This window comes from Cydia splendana, chromosome 15 (assembly GCF_910591565.1).
Source record: "Cydia splendana chromosome 15, ilCydSple1.2, whole genome shotgun sequence".
Lineage (NCBI taxonomy): Eukaryota > Metazoa > Arthropoda > Insecta > Lepidoptera > Tortricidae > Cydia > Cydia splendana.
In genome coordinates this window covers 4,878,886-4,899,685 of record NC_085974.1, presented here as the reverse complement: position 1 = coordinate 4,899,685, position 20,800 = coordinate 4,878,886, and the positions used below count along the sequence as shown (strand labels likewise).

Genomic DNA, 20,800 nt, shown 5'->3' with positions numbered 1-20,800 from the left:
GAAAACAAATGTTCTGGGAAAACTCCTAGAGATGGCAGAAATATCACTTTTCAGGTTAAACGAGGAAACTGGAAAGGAAAAATATTTCCTTTTTAGAGGAGGTTAGAATTTCAGGATTCGCGATGCGAATGAAGTTGTGGGAAATCTAAATTACTGATGCAATATGCCAACTGAAACCAAATTAGATCAAAAGACGCCTCACATGTTATTAATACCTAGACTCTACATAGGTAGTAAATTGTCTAGATCAAATTGTTAGTGAAAATTATTTTCAGTTTCATTGATCCCGCCTGTTTGTGGAGGTCACCTTGAGCGCGAAAGCTCAAATGGGAACAAGTTCGGTGGAAGCGTCACACCACGGAGAAGCTCCGTGCATGACGCCGCGCACGTGTGATTTACACTTTGATATTTAACGTAAATACGTATTTAAACTTAGTCAGAGTAGATTTCACCATGTTACTGAATGGTTGCGCGCCGTGTCAATAATATAAGCGGTACCGGTGTGGTGAATTAAAGTTACTTAGTTAATAATTTACGAACATTTATATTGGACAGTTGATAAACTTTATTAATAGAAGTGATCATGGACGTGCCGGCAAAGGGAAATGTTTTGGGCAGTAAGTACATTTCAGTTATGAAACTTACGAAATGTTATGTCAATGTTTTACCCGTGACTTATGATTATATGAAATTAAAAATGTTGAATGACATGTTTCAATAACACGTACCTATTTAATTATGTTACTTAGGTACCTTACATCGATTTTTACATGCTAATGTTTCAAATACCTATTTAACACCACTCGTGGTAACAGCGGGTAATAGGAATAAACGAGATACCTTTAAACTCATTCATTACTTACTTATTGATGGAAAAGCTGTAACTAAAGACGATATTTAAAGCCTTGAATATAGATAGGTACCTAATTGAATGTTAATTGGGTTTGGTGCCTTAAAAAAAAAGTAAATTTTGTGTTCCTATATTCCCGAGTAGTCGCCTGATGCATCATGCAACTTGAATGCAACAGGTGATTATAATAAACTATGGTACAGTCAGCGTCATATACCTAGTAGGTAGCATCCAAGGTAGCATATTTGAATACTTTGGATGCTATACCTACTATATGACGCTGACTTTACCTATTATCTACCTACAACGTAGAGTTAGTGGACTAATTACTCCAAAAAAAAAGGGTGATTAACATCGTGCGGTTTATCGCCATACATTGTATATACACCTTTGATCCTTTCTACTTATTTAGTAAATATACATATGTGTGCCTACAGCAGTCTATTCTATAGGTAAACTTTCTGGATTTTTTATTTATGTATTCAGTCCACACAGCGACGCGATAAAAAACCGATAGTGTGATGAGTACGGTTACCATCAGTTTGTCACTGACATAAACGCCGTCGAGAACGTAATTTACTTTCTATACATCTCGCTCGCACTCGCATATTAGTGCAAACGGGATGTATAGAAAGTAAATTACGTTCTCGACGGCGTTTATGTCAGTGACAAACTGATGGTAACCGTACAGGGCTATAGTATGTTATAGCACCTACCTAGGCATATTGATAAGTTTACACAATTTACAACGGTCATTGACATATTATTATATATTACGTGGGCCATACTGAAAATTTCTGGATTCTGATATATATGAGATGACTTATTTTTTCTAAGTGGAGGAATTTTCAGTATGCCTTAAGTATATAGAACCCATACATAAGAATTTCAATTACATAAGAAATCACGAGTGAATTACAAATACTTACTTAATTAAAAAATTGTAATTAAAATCTGCCAAGCTGATCAAATAAAGTGTAAGTAAGTAAAAATTTCGGGAAAATGAATTCTTAAAGTCTGACTGATCTTATATATGCGTGCAGACTAGGGATGTTGCGGATATTCGCATCCGCATCCGCGGAACATCCGCATGATTTTCAACATCCGCATCTGAATCCGCATCCGCATGAATTCGATGCGGAGCATCCGCATCATGCGGATGTCGACCAAGTCGGTAACAGGAACGTATTAGCGGCGGCGCCGGCGGCGTAAGCGTCATTATATATATAACGAAATCGTCTAGATCCCGAAAAGTCGGCCAAGTTACTGTTTATTAAATAAAACGCACCTATATTCTTGCTCAAATGCTAAACGTTTCGTTTTTTTTAAATAAAAATTGTTAAAAATGTAATATTTGGCGTTTTTTAAGTACCAAATCTTGACATCCGCATCCGCATCCGCGGATGTGAGACTTTAAATATCTGCATCCGCATCCGCATCCGCGGATGTCAAAAAATCTGCATACGCAACATCCCTAGTGCAGACGAAACCAAAGGAAGGTACAGACAGGAATGTCCTTGACGGGTCTGAAGGTCATCTCCGGTTGCACTGACGTGAGGCTGAGGTCACAGGCGTTCAAGTACCTAAATCCTGAGGGTCTACGGCCAACATAAAGTATAAAGTAAGCATAAAAAAATAAAGTACTTACTTACACAATTATTTTTTGTCGACAGTAATAGCCAACATCGTACATTTTATAGCATTTTTGGTACAGCGGAGTGGTGTTAATGGAATTGGTATACCTAGATATAATTCCAACTGAAATGATAAATTAAGGTTAATATTAACGTAATTAAAATTAACGCTAATTAATCATTAAGATTGAAATTGTTTATACCAATTCCCTTAACACACTCCGCTGCACCGAAAATTCTATAAAATTTACGATGTCTGGGTAGCAAGTAATGTACTGTGTATGTACTATGAATAGCAAGTAATGTACTGTGTATGTACTATGTAATGTACCTGTGACATTTTATCATGTTAACGGCTTGTAACAGTTGTAACGGTACCCGTACCCGACTGCCAACTTGAAGCGAACGGGTAGTAAGTAGATACTTAGGCCTAAACGCTCTTGGTCCTTGATGGTCCTTGGAATGCAATGCAACTTTTATTATTATTGCATTTAGGTAGAAAATGAATCGAAACAAAACCATCCATACGAGTATCTGTTATCTCATTGGCATTCTCTATTGTTTACTCCGTACTCGTATGTCAGTTAAAAGCTTACCTGACCGGCTTTTGTTTCATTCACCTAATCGGGGTCAATGACTCCTAATAGGCATAATCCCGTAAGTGTTTCAGAAGTGTGTGTGTGGACCTCATTGATTGCTGTTGATACCCAATTGGGCCGATTCTTCTTTTCCGTTATATTTAGATAAAATTGTATGGATTTGAAGAGCTCGTTCTGGGCGTATTCTACTTAGAGACCTCTCGTCTTTTGAGCATCGGCGTCTAGTCGTAATATGCGAGTGTTTCACAATAACACGCGTTGTTGCAATTACCTATTGACTTTTCGCACGTACATCACAGGCAAATCTACGTATCTAATTTCAGTTTAGATGTTTGCAATGTAAACATGATGATATCATCATTGATGTCTGTATGGGTTGCGATATTTGTATCATATTTAATTTCGAAATAATATCGACTGGGTTTAGGATTAATTAATCCTAAAATTCCTTAAGGAACGTGTAGGTTCATACAATCACGTCATATCACGACCGATAGACAATTAACTAAGGAGCGAGCCTTGCGTTATACCTTCCGTAGGCGCGCGGAATGCTGACAACGCATAAGCTGTCTCTATAAAAATATTTTGATTGAGTTTATCATTTCTTCCCCAGGGGTAGTACCAGCGCGGTACATCCTCGCCATCCTCGGCTCCATCGCCATGGCCATCGTCTACGGGTTAAAAGTCAACTTATCCGTGGCCTTGGTCGGAATGCTCAACTACACAGCCATCAAGACGTTAGAGGGAGACGCGGGGAGCCACTCAGCTGCTGTCGACTCTAGCAACGACTGTGGAAGCAAAAGCGCTGGGAACTCCACTCATCAAGAAGTAAGTTTGTCTATCTCTGGCAGTCTAGCATGAGTTGCGTTCTCGCGCGCGAGTCCATACTTGAAGTCGAGCTTGATGTATGCAGTCGCGCGCGAGAACGCAACTCGAATCATGCTAGACCGCCTGATGTAGGTATATACCTACTTTCAGAGTGTGAAGATTAACATCTGTAGCTTAGCGGGTATGCTGAGCTACACGTACAACAGCGCATCAGAGGGAGGCATAGGACTTCATTTAGTTACAGCCGACAATGGGGTTGGCAACTGTCAAAGGTTTGCCTAGATGGCGCCATCATAGCTTGCCCCTTTTTCTATGAGATTTGGCTTAAAGAGCTGGCATCCAGGGTATTAAAAAAACAAAAATTTGACACAATTCTAGGGATTGACGGGGCAAGCTATGATGGCGCCATCTGCTAAAAACTTCCACCGGCCAACCCCATTAAATAACTGTTGTCGTCAGCCACGGAGAGGGAAAACTCTTGGACACGGTCTGCGCAAGACCTGTTAAAGAAAGAAAAAAGAAGACATGTTAAAATTATAGGACAGGGGAGGCTTTGCGTTGACGTTTTATCAGCCAAAATTACAATTGCACCGTATTTAATTTACCAATATATCAACAACATTCTAAATTGATTGGCGAATTGAGGCTAAGGGTTCCCCCAAATATGTCGACGCGGAATCGGCAAAACCGGACATAAAGCTGTTTGCTATCGGATTTTGCCGAATGCGCGTCGATATATCTGGGGAGACCCTAACTTCAGTGTAGTAAACATGCCACTGCGCCAATTGTTGCGTCTGCGTCAATTGTGCTCCCATTCAGTTTATAGCACCTTGCACTCTTGCACATCGGGCGGTTTTCAGATGTTTAAGGGCCGATACAGACGGACGTACTGCAACCCGACTGCAATTTGTATGGGAACTGCACGCCGATGTTCCCATACAAGTTGCAGTTGGGTTGCAGTCCGTCTGTACCGGCCCTAAGGCTTATACAGATATTTTACGCAGTGTAAGAACTGCAAGAAGCATGCGAGTAGCTATAGTCGGCGCAACCTTAAGATCACATATGACAGTTGAGACAACACAGACAGTTGAGAACTGAACTTATTAAACGGCAACGGCACGCGAACTCGCATGCGATTTTAGTTACATTGCGGCTTATCGAGGTTACATCCAATTCAGCCGATGGATCAAATACCGCAATGTCATGAAACTCGCAATACTCGCATGCGAGTTCTCGCACAGTCTAAATGAGCCTTTATTTTATAAATTGTTATTTCTCAATAACTCCAGCATAAAAACATAACAATCGTAGTTTGTCGTAGTCAAGTATGTGGATGAATCTTTGGTGCTCGGAACATGGGACGGTGCCAGGGTATCAACGCAAGTAGCGTCCCAAAATAGCGGCCGATCCATCCTCCAAGGCATCACTGGCCAAGTGTCCATCCGTCGGGCTCTTGTTAGTGCCAAAGTACCTGCAGTCCTCGAGCCCAGCGGTATGGCCAGGGATGACGGCAAGAGGCCCGACGGAATGACACTGGTGCCTTGGAGCATGGGTCGGCCGCTAGTTTGGGACGCTACTTGCGTTGATACCCTGGCACCGTCCCATGTTCCGAGCACCAAAGATTTTGCTGGCGCTGTGGCTTCCTCATTCCTCAGCCGAAAGCCTCAAGTGCCGCAAATATGCCGCTCTGGGAAGCAGCTACATATTTGCGGCGTTTGGTGTCGAAACTTTGGGGCCATGGGGGCCAAGTGCGCGTCGACTGTATAAAGACTTGTCGGCGCGCCTAATAGAGGCTTCTGGTGACCAGAGGGCTGGCCACTATTTCGCCCAGCGTATTTGTATCGCCATACAGCGGGGAAATACGGCCAGCCTTCTGGGCACTTTGCCTGTTGACGGCGATCTGGGCCAAATTTTTTATCTGTTGGTTTTATTATGTTTATTTGTGTCTTTCTTTGTTTTTATCAATAAATTAGGTAAGTAATGTTGATTAAGTGATCACTTACCTATACCTACTGCCTATTTAATAATTGTTCTTTGTTTACTCGAATTCAGGATTTTGGGCCGTGCACACATACGCGTGCACACATTACATTAGTCTGATTGTAGGTACCTGTCGGTATAGCATGAGTTGCGTTCTCGCGCGCGACTCCATACATCTAGCGCGACTTCAAGTATGGACTCGCGCACTAGAACGCAACTTATGCTAGACCGCCTGATGTAGGCTATTACTCGTACCAGTCGTACCTACATATGTTAAATATGATTTAAAACGAGTACCTAACCGTGTAAGAGCATTGAACCTCTCTTAAAATTGAGACGTGTATATTTAGCAATTGGGAGTGGAGTGGGACAGTCATAAACTTTAGAAGATTTACATGGGTTAATAATATTAATCATGATAGTCAGCCGGTTCCTCTCTCTGCAGCCCTGACCACCGGTAGCTTGGGCCTTGCCCCGCTGCTGGCGGCACCCTAGGTTAGGTTTTTTATAATGTGTTTATATGTATTTTTTATCGTTTTGTAAGTGTTTTTATATTTTACTTTTATATTCATATTATAAAAACCCTAACTTAAGACGAAAAATAAATAAAGTTAATAATGAGAATATTAAAAGCTTGCGAAAACCGGCAGAATCCGCATGTTAAGAGCGCTCTTACAAGAAAAGTCGAAATAATGCAAAATTGATGATACTAGTCGACGAAATTCAGGACTTTGCGCTCATTATTAGAAACAATCAGTACTTGTTCCAGTAAAAGCGTCTTCTTATCTTTATAAATATCGTTGTAAATATTAGAAAAAGGACTTATTAAATAAGTAATGATTTTATTTCTGATGGTCGTTTCCGAAAAACCCCGTGAAGCACTGAATGGCGAGCTCTTATTTGGAAATGTTGAGAATTTTACTCTGCTAAACCTGGCTATTTTGTATTACTAATACCCTGTACTTTAGGCATATCAAACTATATTTTTCCTACATACCTTTGAGAAAGAGAAAATCAAAGTAAAACGAACTCGATTTTCTCTCCGAAACAAGTGTCAATTCCTACGAAAATCTACTTAATATCGAAGTCATTTTCATACTCAAGCAATCTGCAACGTTTGCTTATACTGTTGGTATACATTAGTGTTTATGAAATTCTACTATAATTTTTTGGCAATTTTTTGAAAACTACTCTATATTACCGATGACGCGCGCTGCGCCAGCTCAGTGCCGCGGCAGAGCTTGTAGAGGCAGGACGTGTGTCGGTCGGCTCCGCACATTTTCAACGGCGACGACGAGGTTTTTTATCATTGTGTGCGGCGGGCGCCGTGTAAAACGCTATACTGTGTGCGTGTAAACCGGAACGAGAGACTTTGATCCTAGCACCGTTTTTATAGTATTATAATTTATAATGGTACAGTTTAATAAACTACCGGACAGGATTAAAAATATTTGAAACGACCTGACATTCTATATGTATTTATTTGACTCAAGATAGTATTCAGGGTCTGATGATGGAGCCGGAAGGTGGTCACCGGTACCAATCAACCATGCAACTAAACCACTTCGTGTTTAGGCTCGTTTTATTCATCTCAACAAGATCTTTGACACAAGATAGTACTCAGGGTCTGATGATGGAGCCGGAAGGTGGTCACCGGTACCAATCAACCATGCAACTAAACCACTTCGTGTTTGGGCTCGTTTGATTCGGCTCAACAAGATCTTTGACTTAAGATAGTACTCAGGGTCTGATGATGGAGCCGGAAGGTGGTCACCAGTACCAATCAACAATGCAACTAAACCACTTCGTGTTTAGGCTCGTTTTATTCGTCTCAACAAGATCTTTGACTTAAGATAGTACTCAGGGTCTGATGATGGAGCCGGAAGGTGGTCACCGGTACCAGTCAACCATGCAACTAAACCACTTCGTGTTTGGGCTCGTTTGATTCGTCTCAACAAGATCTTTGGCACAAGATAATACTCAGGGTCTGATGATGGAGCCGGAAGGTGGTCACCGGTACCAATCAACCATGCAACTAAACCACTTCGTGTTTAGGCTCGTTTGATTCGTCTCAACAAGATCTTTGACACAAGATAGTACTCAGGGTCTGATGATGGAGCCGGCAGGTGGTCACCGGTACCAATCAACCATGCCACTAAACCACTTCGTGTTTAGGCTCGTTTTATTCGTTTCTATAAGATCTTTGACACAAGATAGTACTCAGGGTCTGATGTTGGAGCCGGAAGGTGGTCACCGGTACCAATCAACCATGCAACTAAACCACTTCGTGTTTAGGCTCGTTTGATTCGTCTCAACAAGACCTTGGACACAAGATAGTACTCAGGATCTGATGATGGAGCTGGAAGGTGGCCACGGGTACCAGTCTACCATGTAACTGAACCACTTCGTGTTTGGGCTCGTTTGATTTGTCGCAACAAGATCTTTGACACAAGGTAGTACTGAGGGTCTGATGATGGATCCGGAAGGTGGTGACCGGTACCAATCAACCATGCAACTAAACCACTTCGTGTTTGGCTTCGTTCGATTCGTCGCAACAAGATCTTTGACACAAGTTAGTACTCAGGGTCTGATGATGGAGCTGGACTGTGGCCACGGGTACCAGTCTACCATGTAACTGAACCACTTCGTGTTTGGGCTCGTTTGATTTGTCGCAACAAGATCTTTGACACAAGGTAGTACTGAGGGTCTGATGATGGATCCGGAAGGTGGTCACCGGTACCAATCAACCATGCAATTAAACCACTTCGTGTTTGGCTTCGTTCGATTCGTCGCAACAAGATCTTTGACACAAGTTAGTACTCAGGGTCTGATGATGGAGCTGGACTGTCGCCACGGGTACCAGTCTACCATGTAACTGAACCACTTCGTGTTTGGGCTCGTTTGATTCGTCGCAATAAGATGTTTGACACAAGATACTACTCAGGGTCTGATGATGGAGCTGATGATGATAGACAGGTACCCGTCGCCACCTTCGCGCTCCATCATCAGACCCTGAGTACTACCTTGTGTCAAAGATCTTGTTGAGATTAATAAAACGTGCCTAAACACGAAATGGTTTAGTTGCATGGTTGATTGGTACCGGTGACCACCTTCCGGCTCCAACATCAGACCCTGAGTACTATCTTGTGTCAAAGATCTTGTTGAAACGAATAAAACGAGCCTAAACACGAAGTGGTTTAGTTGCATGGTTGATTGGTACCGGTGACCACCTTCCAGCTCCATCATCAGACTCTGAGTATCACCTAGTGTCAAAGATCTTGTTGAGACGAATCAAACGATCCTAAACACGATGTGGTTTAGTTGCATGGTTGATTGGTAATGGTACCTTCCAGCTCCATCATCAGACCCTGAGTACTGTCTTGTGTCAAAGATCTTGTTGAGACGAATCAAACGAGCCCAAACACGAAGTTGTTTAGTTACATGATAGACTGGTACCCGTGGCCACCTTCCAGCTCCATCATCAGACCCTGTGTATCTTCAGTGTCAAAGATCTTGTTGAGACGAATCAAACGAGCCTAATCATGTTACTACATGGTTGATTGGTATCCGTGACCACCTTAATCATCATCAGATCCTCAGTACCAGTTCGTTTTTAAACCCTCGTTGATACAAACTTTACAACCTATAGGTACCAAATGCAATGACGAAACATGTAAATAAGCGAGTAGGTACCTATAATTTCTTTCGAGTAATATACCTTCATAAGTACGAGTATGGGGCTATTCATAAATTACGTCGTTTCAAATGGGAGGAGTGGGGGGGGGGGGTCTGGACATCGGATGATGGTAACATGACGTAGGAGGAAACAGATTCATCCGTAGCTTGATTTTTGGATGATTTGAGGGGTGGGGGGGGGGGGTCAAAAATCGTCAAAAATAGATGACGTAATTTATGAACAGCCCCTATGTACATTTGCACTGCATTTAGTATTTTCGTACGTACCAAATAACAGTTTTAGAACTTTAAAAGTTAAGTACAGTTAGTGTTGTTATGGTTGATTTCAATATGCTTCGCGAAGGATCAAGAATGTTTAATCCATCATTGTAGTGCGAGTGTGGTATAAGGGATCGGCGTACTGAGCTCGCACGGCCTGCCGCAGCGCGTAAAATACCTAAACTCGCTCAACGCCGAAATGTAATAGCGCTCTTAATTGAATCAGCTGAAATACCTAATAAATAATTTTGGAATTAATCCAAGGAATTTTGTTTTCAAAGCGTGTTTAAGTTGAGGTACATTTTATATTTGTTAAAGGGTAATTAAGTTCCTAATTTATGTTTGAGATATGTGGACGGAACGACAACATATGTGATTTAATTTATTTAATTTATTTATTTATTCACGAATAAGCTTACAGTCTGATGAACCAAGGCGCTTATAAGTAAAGTTTAATATTATACATGCTATGTTACACTTACACTATAAAATTACATGTCAACGTTACAAAAACAGAAACAAATTCAATTATCAATTAAGTATCAAAATAATATGTCAATAATATTAATTAATCAATTAAATTCAAAAATTCATACATGCCTTTAATAACGTGGTAAGATGCATGATAAAAAATGTCAACGTCAGGTAACCGCAGAGACATATCATTTAATAGAGCGATAGCTCTTGCAGAGGGAGCGTTTGCCGCCCAGCGCGTGCGCCTCACCGGGCATGCGAACAGGCGCCGGCGCCGTCGCGAAACCACCGCCCCACCGTCCCCCGCCGCGGGGCAACGGCGAGGGGGCGGAACAGAAAGACCTATTCTTGACAGTGTAGATGGATTCCAGACTTGGTTGCACAGTAGCTTATAATAATGCACCATCAGTAACAACTTCCGCCGCAACTCTAATGTATCCATCCCGACCATACCACTGACAAACAATGATGGATACATACAAGGATAATATCCTAACTTTTTCCTATATAGAAATCGAGCAAATTTCCTCTGGATTCTTTCGATCATGAGGGTATATTTGCTTTCGTGATGGACAGACGGACACGATAAAAATAAAAGGGTTCCATTTATGCCACTTTGGTTACCTACCGATCATTAAAAAGTGTCCTTAAATACGCCATTACATCCTAATGGTAGACATTGGTGTATTTCTTTTTTTTTTACTTGGTTCCTTGGGGCAACCGTTACACAGGGCACAGGGGCAGTCACCTGTGGTAGGTTAGGTTAGGTATATGTACTTATTAGCTTCTCGAAAGCAACTGAAGAAATCAGAAATCGTTTATTGCGAATCATGGTGCATAGTTGTTACAATAAAATCATAGAATCACATGGCACCCTATAAGGGTAGTTCGGGTTCCTTTACTTCGCTTAGGGTGGTATTCCACCTGTCGATTTTATTTGTCCAATCTCATTGCGTCTCACTCTCTCATTAAGCAATAAGCAAAAAAGTGAGACTCAATACACATTGGACAAACAAATGGGATAGGTGGAATACCACCCGTAGACCGCTTTAGGCCCTGGACTCTAGGCTAGGGCCTAGAGTAAATACGGCCTAAATATCTAGTGGAAAAGAGATAGTAGTTGGAAGTGGATGTTTCAAATAATGAATAGGTACTATGAGATTTATTGTGTCTTATGTCATACCTATGTATGTTGTTCGAGTTAGCGAACAATTAGGTTATTTCGATCACCTACGTGAGACACGATGCATCAAATTTCAATAAGATTCAATAAAAACGAATGGTCCACCAATTAAGGTCATGTAACAGCGAATGTAGAGACATCGATTTTTCACGCGGAGCTATCGTGTACAATGCAATGAGGGCTAATAATAATGCGTCACGTTTCTCCTGCTATAAATTTGATGGTTTCAACGCTCTTTAACAGTATGAAGGTCATTTAAATAACGAAAATTGTTACTTTCACTACAAGGCATTAGGGGTCATCCATTAATTACGTCACACGTTTAGGGGGAGGGAGGGGGTCAAGAAAATGTGACATATTGTGACATGGGGGAGGGGGGAGACACAAACTTTGTGACGTCACTTTAACTTCATCAGTAACCGAAATTTTTTTTAAATTATTTTATTCGCTGTACATTTAAATAACAAGTTTTTAAAACAATAATCGTTTTTATTCTTTTAATTTTCTTTCCTAAGCAGTTTTGGGTTATAAAATTACTAATATTTATATCGTCAAAAATATTTTGATAAAATATTAATAATACTTAGGTACTTACTTAATTCGATTTGGCGATTTCGTAGAAAAAATGTGACGTCACACTAGGGGGGAGGGGTTTGCCAAATGTGACCAAATGTGACAAGGGGGGGGGAGGGGTCAAAAAGCCTAGAAATTCGTGTGACGTAATTAATGGATGACCCCTTAAACGCTGAACTGATGATCAGTTGACGCATTCCCGGAACTAATAGTTGTACATATATCGGTAGATATAGCAAAATAACAAAAGAAAGGTCTCTCAAAATTCTATACCCTTTTGCGGGGCTATATTTCCAGATCGACGGTCCATTCACGTGGGGAAGCACGACGCAAGGCATCGTAATGAGTTCTTACTTTTGGGGGTACTTCATCTCGCAGATTCCTGGTGAGTTTCCATATTATTATTTTTAAACTTGTTTTTATTTCCCTGATATTAAAATGAGAGCTCTGATGATGGAGATCGAAGGTAGGTAGTCATTGAAACTGTGCTTTCACGCAACTTTCGGCGATTTGCAGGAAATGGCCCGGAAAACTATCTAACTAAGCGCCACTTGCACCATCCCACTAACACGGGGTTAACCGGCTAAACCGTGAACCAGGTAACCCCGGGTTAGTGAATGGTGCAAGTGGCCCTAAGGCTTAAACATTTAAATTTCCAGGGGCGCGGATAGCGGAACTGTTCTCAGCCAAGTGGGTGATGTTCTTCAGCGTCACCATCAACGTCGTGTGCACGTTGCTCACACCCGTGATGGCTGAATGGTCGGCCGCGGCCGCCGTGGTCATGAGAGTCGGCGAGGGGATTGGCGGGGTACGCATTGCCGTTTCGTAACCTAAACTATTATAGTAGTGGAGTAAAAAGTTGCGAGGTCGTGTGTTAACAATTAGGCAATATAAATCAATCAATTGGCAATGGAGCGAACTATGTTCAGGAGTTCCTCTGAGAGATCGCAGTAGACACGAAGGAGACCATCAGCAAGAGAAAAAAAGTTGAGATAGCTCAAAAGAGTTGCCAGAATTAGGTATGTGTCAGTGAGCTGAGCGGGTCTTACTCGAAGAACCGATGCACTCAGGGCGCAGGCAGCCACAATAAGGCCGGTTGTTGTGGATTTCCAGCAGTGATCGTATTTCGGTTGATATGAACGGGAATACGGTGATGTGTGTTATCGTCTTTCATTTTCCAGGGCGTCACGTTTCCCGCCATGCACGTACTGCTGTCAAAATGGGCGCCGCCGGCCGAGCGGAGTGTCATGGCGGCCCTGGTGTACGCGGGCACGTCGCTCGGCACCGTCATTTCCATGCTGCTGGCAGGCATACTCACAGCTCAGCTGGGTAAGACCTTTAAATTTTAATTTTAAATAACATTTTAAATACGACAGTCGGGACAAAAGGGCACAGAATTAATCCCACTGACTCCATGAACTCTTCAGTGATAGTGATAGATATTGCCACACTATGATTGGTTGGGTATTGGGTAGACCAGATTAAATGAGAGCAGATTAGCAAGTCTGCCGATTGACATAATTGTCATTCATGGACAGTAAAGTTCCTATTTTTATTACAAGTTTTTATTTACACTAGGATTACTCTTGAACTCATTGTTGGCTGAGATCATTGTCGAAATGGCCGCCGAAAACAAGTTATCGTCTCGTATGTTCTGATTGTATTACATTACAGGATCATGATTGAGATCTGTTACCAGCAGTCAGTACCTAACTTAGATCAAAACAAAGAATACCTATAGGTATTTTAAAGAAATATTTTTACACATTGTTCCTTCAGGTTGGGAGAGTGTATTCTATGTGATGGGAGGACTGGCAGCGATCTGGTGCTTGCTGTGGGTGGTACTGATCCAAGATTCTCCGCAGCAACAGCCTCTTATCAGCGCCGAGGAGCGGAACATGATCGTCACGTCTTTAGGAGGGAAGAGTGATGATCACGGTCATAAGGTATTCGTCATAGGAGTCTCGTTTTCCCCATCATGAGCTGAAGTCATTAATTATTTCATTCGCATCCTAATTCCTAAGTTAGCTAGTTGCGCTCTAACGCTCTAACCACCCGACTGTTACACCACTTATTAACAAACGACGAACTGATTTACGTCATCGACATGTAGTCCCATACATTGAGACAATTTTCGGGAACATAATACCGCAAGCACCCCTACCACAGACGGTTTGGGGAAACGACTACAGAGCCTTACTATTTTCATCCTCCTGTCTTCTTAATGACGTCCATAGAAATACGATACGTTGAATGGAGAAAACTTCGGAGATCTTGATATTTTCCGACCTAATCAGAATAAAGTCAACCAAGCCAAAGAGCATATAATCACTTGAACCAAGCGACAATCATAAAAACGTCAGCAATCTTATCTTTCGCTCGCGCCTGTCATCCTGATAGATTGATAAACGATTGTCATCTTGTAGCTGCGGCCTCTATACAAGAGTATAGGGACCGTGCGCATTGGAGGGTCTGCCATCTTGTGGCCTGAATCGGAAACATGTACATTGCCCACAGATCAACATTGCCAAAGCAAGTGCTACCATCTACCGTTCTCATCGGTACGTTTCCTTGTGCATAGTAGGTTCTGCCATCTCGTGGGGTACTTCGGAAGCATAAACGACACATTTACGTCTCGCGCCAAAGATCTGACGGCTCCTATGCTGCCCCCTATAGGTCATGCACGGGGCCTATACCCTAAAAAAGGTGCGGTACCATTTAACCGTTGTAATTTCCGTAGAACCTGCCAGTACCATGGCGCGCGGTGCTGACATCACCCCCGTTCCTGGCCATCCTGGTGGCGCACGCGTGCTCCAACTGGGGCTGGTACATGCTGCTCATCGAGCTGCCCATGTACATGAAGCAAGTGCTCAAGTTCGAGATGACCGAGGTCAGTACACATATCATTAGAGTTAGTGTAAATTGACAGTTTTGAATGATTCACGGTTAGTTTCACTAGACTTATATCGACCGGGATATGAACCGTGATTACCTTTTGTATTGTTTTCGAGCTCCCGAACAACACAAAACAGATAGTTGGGGAGCCGACAATGCTAAATGTGTACTTACTCGAGCGTCGTACAGACCTATTGGAATCGAAATATTAGATGATAAGAAGAAAAAGTTATATAAAGTTTTTTTTCCAGCGAGCCGGAAAGCATCTACAAATTTTTTAATGTCGTTATGGTCGAAAAACTTATGTCGCGAGTGTTAACTTCATACTGTTTACAGAATGCCGTTACCACCGCTATGCCATTCCTGACCCTTTGGTTCTTCAGCATGGGGCTCAGCAAGACCCTGGATTGGCTGCGGGGACGCGGCAACATTACCACAACTACGGCTAGGAAGATTGGCACTTTGTTTGGTAAGTGGGTCATTCTATTTACATCTATTGCCAGAAAAAAATATGATATACAGCGTGACCTTAGCCATTGGACAAACCCTGAAATCCCACGTAGGGTTACTTCTAAGAAATGCTCTAACGGTAATATTTTTTTAATTAGAACAAAAGATAAAAAAAATATTTTCACCTCAGCAGCTCGAACAAGGGTACTTTGCTTCTTAAAAACAGTGAGCAAAATGCGATTTTGCTCACTGAGTCATTTTGTCTCACTCAGTGAGCAAAATCGCATTTTGCTCACTGAGTGTGTCTCACTCAGTGAGCAAAATGCGTTTTGCTCACTGAGTGAGACAAAATGACATTCAAGTGACCTTTATAGTCAAATGTCATTTCAACATGCGGGGTCTAATACAAGTTCGATATACTTGGGTTCTATTATCTCTGTCCCTCTAGGTATGTTCTCACTGCTTAGGGTGAAAAATTTTGTGTACTACACGAGATCAAAGTTATTTACATCTCGTGCGCTTTTGAATCCCTTACTACGCTCAAGATTCTAAATTAGATTCACTCGCTACGCTCGTGAATCTATTATAGAATCTTTCGCTTGCACGGGACTCAAAATAAGCACTCGAAGAAATATCAAACTTTGATCTCTTGTTGTACAAATAACTATTTCAAACAAAAAGTTAGGCACTTTAAACAATCGACAACAAAAAGAAACATACTGTATTAATCATTGGCAGTGCTTTTGACAATTTGTTTGAAAATGTGGAGCAATGATGACATTTGTCAAAAGTCAGAATCTTATTAATGTCATAAATAAAAAAGATAATCAAAACGGTCGAAGAAGGTTTCATACAATTTATTACCTCAGGAGCTACTAACACATACAGGTTGCTCCAAAGAAAAAAAATCGTAATTTGTTAATTTCTTCGTAACCGCTACAGCGATTGCTATGATACTTTGTAGGTATACTGGTTCTAAATACCCTAATGCATATGTACATTTCGGCTTTGTCCAATGGCTAGGGACATCCTGTATATTGAATTCGTATATAAAAATTGTATTCCCAAATTATACCTGAACCAAATAACAGAAATTCGTAGACCAAAATTCATATATCAATATTGATTAGGTAATGTAAAAAGATGGTAACGCAGTCGTACATGTCTAATTTTCATACAAATCGGGAGACAATCAAGGACCACCGAGTTACTGTGATTAAAAATATTTACATTTGTTATTTATTTTAGAAGAAAGGGTCTGCCATCTTGTAGCCTTCCTCCTTCCTTTCCTTCCTCAGCGAGTATGCGCCCACTGTTGGGCATACGCCTCTCCAAAACTCCTCCAAGCAGCCCGATTTGCTGCTTCTCTCCTCCAGAGTGGCCATGAATCGGAAACAAACTTTACATTGACACTTCACGCCAAAACAAGTGCTGATCTCTACCGTTCACGTTCATTGCAGGTTCTGTCATCTCGTGGGCTGCATTTGAAGCTTAAACCTTACATTAACACATCGCGCCAATAAACAAGGGGGCTCCTGTGCTGCCCCCTACAGTGAACGCTCCCTATTGACAAAGGGACACATGACACACATTAACTTTGACCGTAGTTTTGCATTGATTTTCTGATTCAAAATTATTGACACTTATAAGCATCATGGTCACTATATTCAGCGCCAAGGATGCTTGATCTTCCTTGACCTTCGACGTTTTTAGGGTTTTGCCAGACTTAGTTTATTAGCTCAACATGATTTATGACAAAAACACTTATTTCAATCCTTTTGTTCTCAGCTTCTGTGGTCCCAGCGATCTGCCTGTTGGCGGTGTGCTACATCGGGTGCAACCGTGCGGCGGCGGTCGCTCTCATGGCGATCGGAGTGACTTGCGTCGGCGGCATGTTCTGCGGGTTCCTGTCCAACCACATCGACATAGCGCCTAACTTCGCAGGTACTTAATAAAGCCATAAAATGTATCCCAAGGCCTATGTTTTATCCATAAACTTTGTTTGCAACTCTCCTGCAAAAAAGAGACGACAATTCCAAGCTTCCGTTAATTAGTTGTGCTTCAACAAAATTTCTAAAGCGCGATATCTAGCTTGATTAAAAGGTTGTTGAGTAACGCACGTCAGGGCTATAACAGCAAATCACGGAGAGCTGCAGCCTGCAGTCTGCGTCGGTCCTGAACGCTTCTCCCGTTGAAGATGCTTCTCGATATGGAGCGAAACATTTCGAGCAATCGTCGACTTCAAATGCATGAGTGACCCGGTTTAATATATTAATATGACTTTATCCGACGACCGGTCTGGCCTAGTGGGTAGTGACCCTGCCTGTGAAGCCGATGGTCCTGGGTTCGAATCCCAGTAAGGGCGGGCATTTATTTGTGTGATGACACAGATATTTGTTCCTGAGTATATTATAGGATTATATTATTATTTTAAATACAGTCAAAAAATATAAACTAAAATAGTATATTATATATATATATATATAGTTGTCTGAGTACCCACAACACAAAGCCTTCTTGTGCTTACTGTGGGACTTGGTCAATCTGTGTAAGAATGTCCTATAATATTTATTTATTTATTTTATTTATTTATCCATTTGTTTCAGGAACCTTGATGGCGATCACCAACACCGTGGCCACGATCCCTGGCATCGTCGTCCCTATTTTCGTGGGAGAAATAACCAAAGGCAATGTAAGTATTACCTTTACTGGACGGAACCTTTGACTCTCATTTTCCTAATCAGAAACATTTTAGTAGTTTTTATTGAGCGTCGATGGGACTTCGAACTCACGACTTCGTGATTTATTGCAATTGCAGGATGACAAAAATTACCCTATAGATAAGTATTTCCTTCCCGAAGTGAATCAGAAATTACGAGAGTTACGAGTACTTACGTGGTAAAAACGAAATAAGGTATTTGTACTATTTGTGAACAGGACATGACATTTGACTTGATTCATGGCTGGAAAATGATAAAAAAAGTCCTGCGTCAAAGCAATGTATCCCTAAAGCAGTTATGGTTAAAAATATTTTTTTGATTTTCCTTTGCGTTTTCCTTAGGGAATTACGCAGCATGCTCGTAGGTGTTGTTGTTGGGTATATTTTTCAATTTGACAGAACGTAAAAGCCTTCTAAAATTCTTCCTTCTATTCTTGAGGTACCTTATTTCTGTGATAAAAAATTAAGGGCTTTTATCCACTTTGACTTTCACTATTTGATAATGACAATACACACACTTAAAATGTATACATATATCGGTAGACGTTTCGAACTTAATTTTTTACGCGAACTACACGGCATACTCACGGCATACGTTGCTAGGAAGGTTAATATTTTTTCACACTCATATTTTGCTAATCACTGCATTCTACGAAGGCGAAATCCTCTGCTACTCATAATTGAACTTCCGATGAATACCTGTAATTTTCAAATGCAAAGGTATGATGATATATTTAACATGTATATTTCCAGAAAACCATAACCGCCTGGCGCGTGATATTCTTCGTGACCATAGCCCTGTACGTGCTGGAGATCCTGGCGTACACCATCTTCGGCTCCGGCGAGGAGCAGCCGTGGAACAAGGTGGCACAGGAAGAGCCCGCGGAAAACAAACCGCTCAACAATGATACCGAGAAAACACACGTGTAAACAAAAAAAATTATTCTGGTGCCGTATTGTTTATGTTGGTTTTACGTGAGTTAATCTGGGGTAAATCACATACATCCTTTCTATTTCTGATGACAAAATTCCGTCTTCAATATTCAGCTAAGCGTATTACTCTTTATGTGTGGTTTTTCGGTACGTACTTAATTTCCATCTTTATACTAATTTATATTATTAGCTGTTTACCGCAGCTGGTTAATGTTTGTGGGGTATCGTCAAAGAGTAGTATGAGTTTCGTACCCGAATGAATTTAAAAAAAAACTTTAAAATAAATATACATTGTTCGGTGTGGTTGAAGCAAAATCGTCTAAAGCATTTAAATAAATAAAGCCTGTCAGATGAAGCGTGTATTAGATTCGAATTGTGGTGGTACAAACAGCAACACTCTTAACTGTCCATCGGTGGACCTTATGCCTTTTGTTTACTAACTGTCAATTAAGGGCCAGTTGCACCAACCATATTTGACAGACTGATCAACGTCAGCCGGCGCGCCCCGGCGCTTTACTATGAAACTTTCCATACATAAAAATTTAGCGAACTCTTTAACGATACGAACAGTTTGGTGCAACCGACCCTAAGTGTGGGCGATGGTATGAAACTATAATATTATCGAAGTTAAAAGTGCTACTCGCACTTGACCGAATTACAATAGCGCCAAATGCGCCAATGCATTTCAGTGTGAATCTAGTGAAGCTGTATTTGATTTTTTATTTTTACGGTGATGTTATTTTATATACAATTGTTATATGCAATAGGTACATATTATTTGATATTATCCTCGTAAGGTCCACCATATTATTATAAAGTTTCATATTTTTCATTTGAACCTTTTTGTATAAGTAGTCAATTGGGATTATAGTTCGTTTTTTTTTAGCATTAGAAATAAGGTAAACAATCTTGATGTGTCTTTTAATTGAAAAACACATTTTAAAAATAAGTTACGGCAAATATGTAACAATTATGAATCTAATACGATCATTTATATTCCTCTGCTTTCATAAGTAATAGTTACTGAATTTTAAAAAGCGTTTTTCAATTAAAAGACATGTCAAGATCGCTTACCTTCTTTCAAGTTCTTTCTAATGCTAAAAAAAACGAACTTTAGGAAATTTCGTTTGCTTCAGAAAGCAATGAAACAAAATAAGTGCTATTATATATTTGGTTTATGAAGGGGGTTTTAGGGGGCGGAAAATCGATCTAAGTAGCTAGGTCTTATCACGGGGAAAACGCGCATTTTTGAGTTTTTATATGTTTTCCGAGCAAAGCTCGGTCTCCCAGATATTAAGTATTAAAAGTACTAATAATCTAAGTAGGTTTATTTTAAGTAATGTGTCAGATTACTTATAGATTTAGAAGGATATCGGTTAAGAACAATTTTCTTAAGCTTTTGACGTAACACATATGTTATGTAACTCATGTCTTAGATACCTAAGTACTTGTCGGCTATATACAATATTTAGTAAGATTGTAAGATAGGAAATTGGTTTAATTCAAACGTTCCAGTATTGTTTTTATTATTAAGAAGTAATAACATTTATATAATCATACAGTTTTAAAATGTATAATCAAAAATACATAGGTAACTTAGAAAGTCTGGTATTATTCTGTTGACAGACATTAAAGCTACCATAAGTTAAGCATAAATATAAGTATGTAAACGATAGGAAGTAAGGATTAATAAATAATTTAATACGTATATATTTTACACGATTATTC

General features: G+C 40.7%; 1 protein-coding gene across 1 annotated transcript; it reads left to right on the top strand.

The window, feature by feature from the left end:
* Positions 1-583: 583 nt before the first annotated feature.
* On the top strand, positions 584-19,779 carry LOC134797484 (sialin). The gene is made up of 11 exons (XM_063769722.1): positions 584-617; positions 3,697-3,911; positions 12,373-12,460; positions 12,735-12,883; positions 13,257-13,404; positions 13,855-14,021; positions 14,816-14,965; positions 15,307-15,439; positions 17,209-17,364; positions 18,027-18,112; positions 18,893-19,779. The coding sequence occupies exons 1-11, from the start codon at positions 584-586 to the stop codon at positions 19,067-19,069; spliced, it is 1,503 nt and encodes a 500-aa protein (XP_063625792.1). The 3' UTR covers positions 19,070-19,779.
* Positions 19,780-20,800: the final 1,021 nt, after the last annotated feature.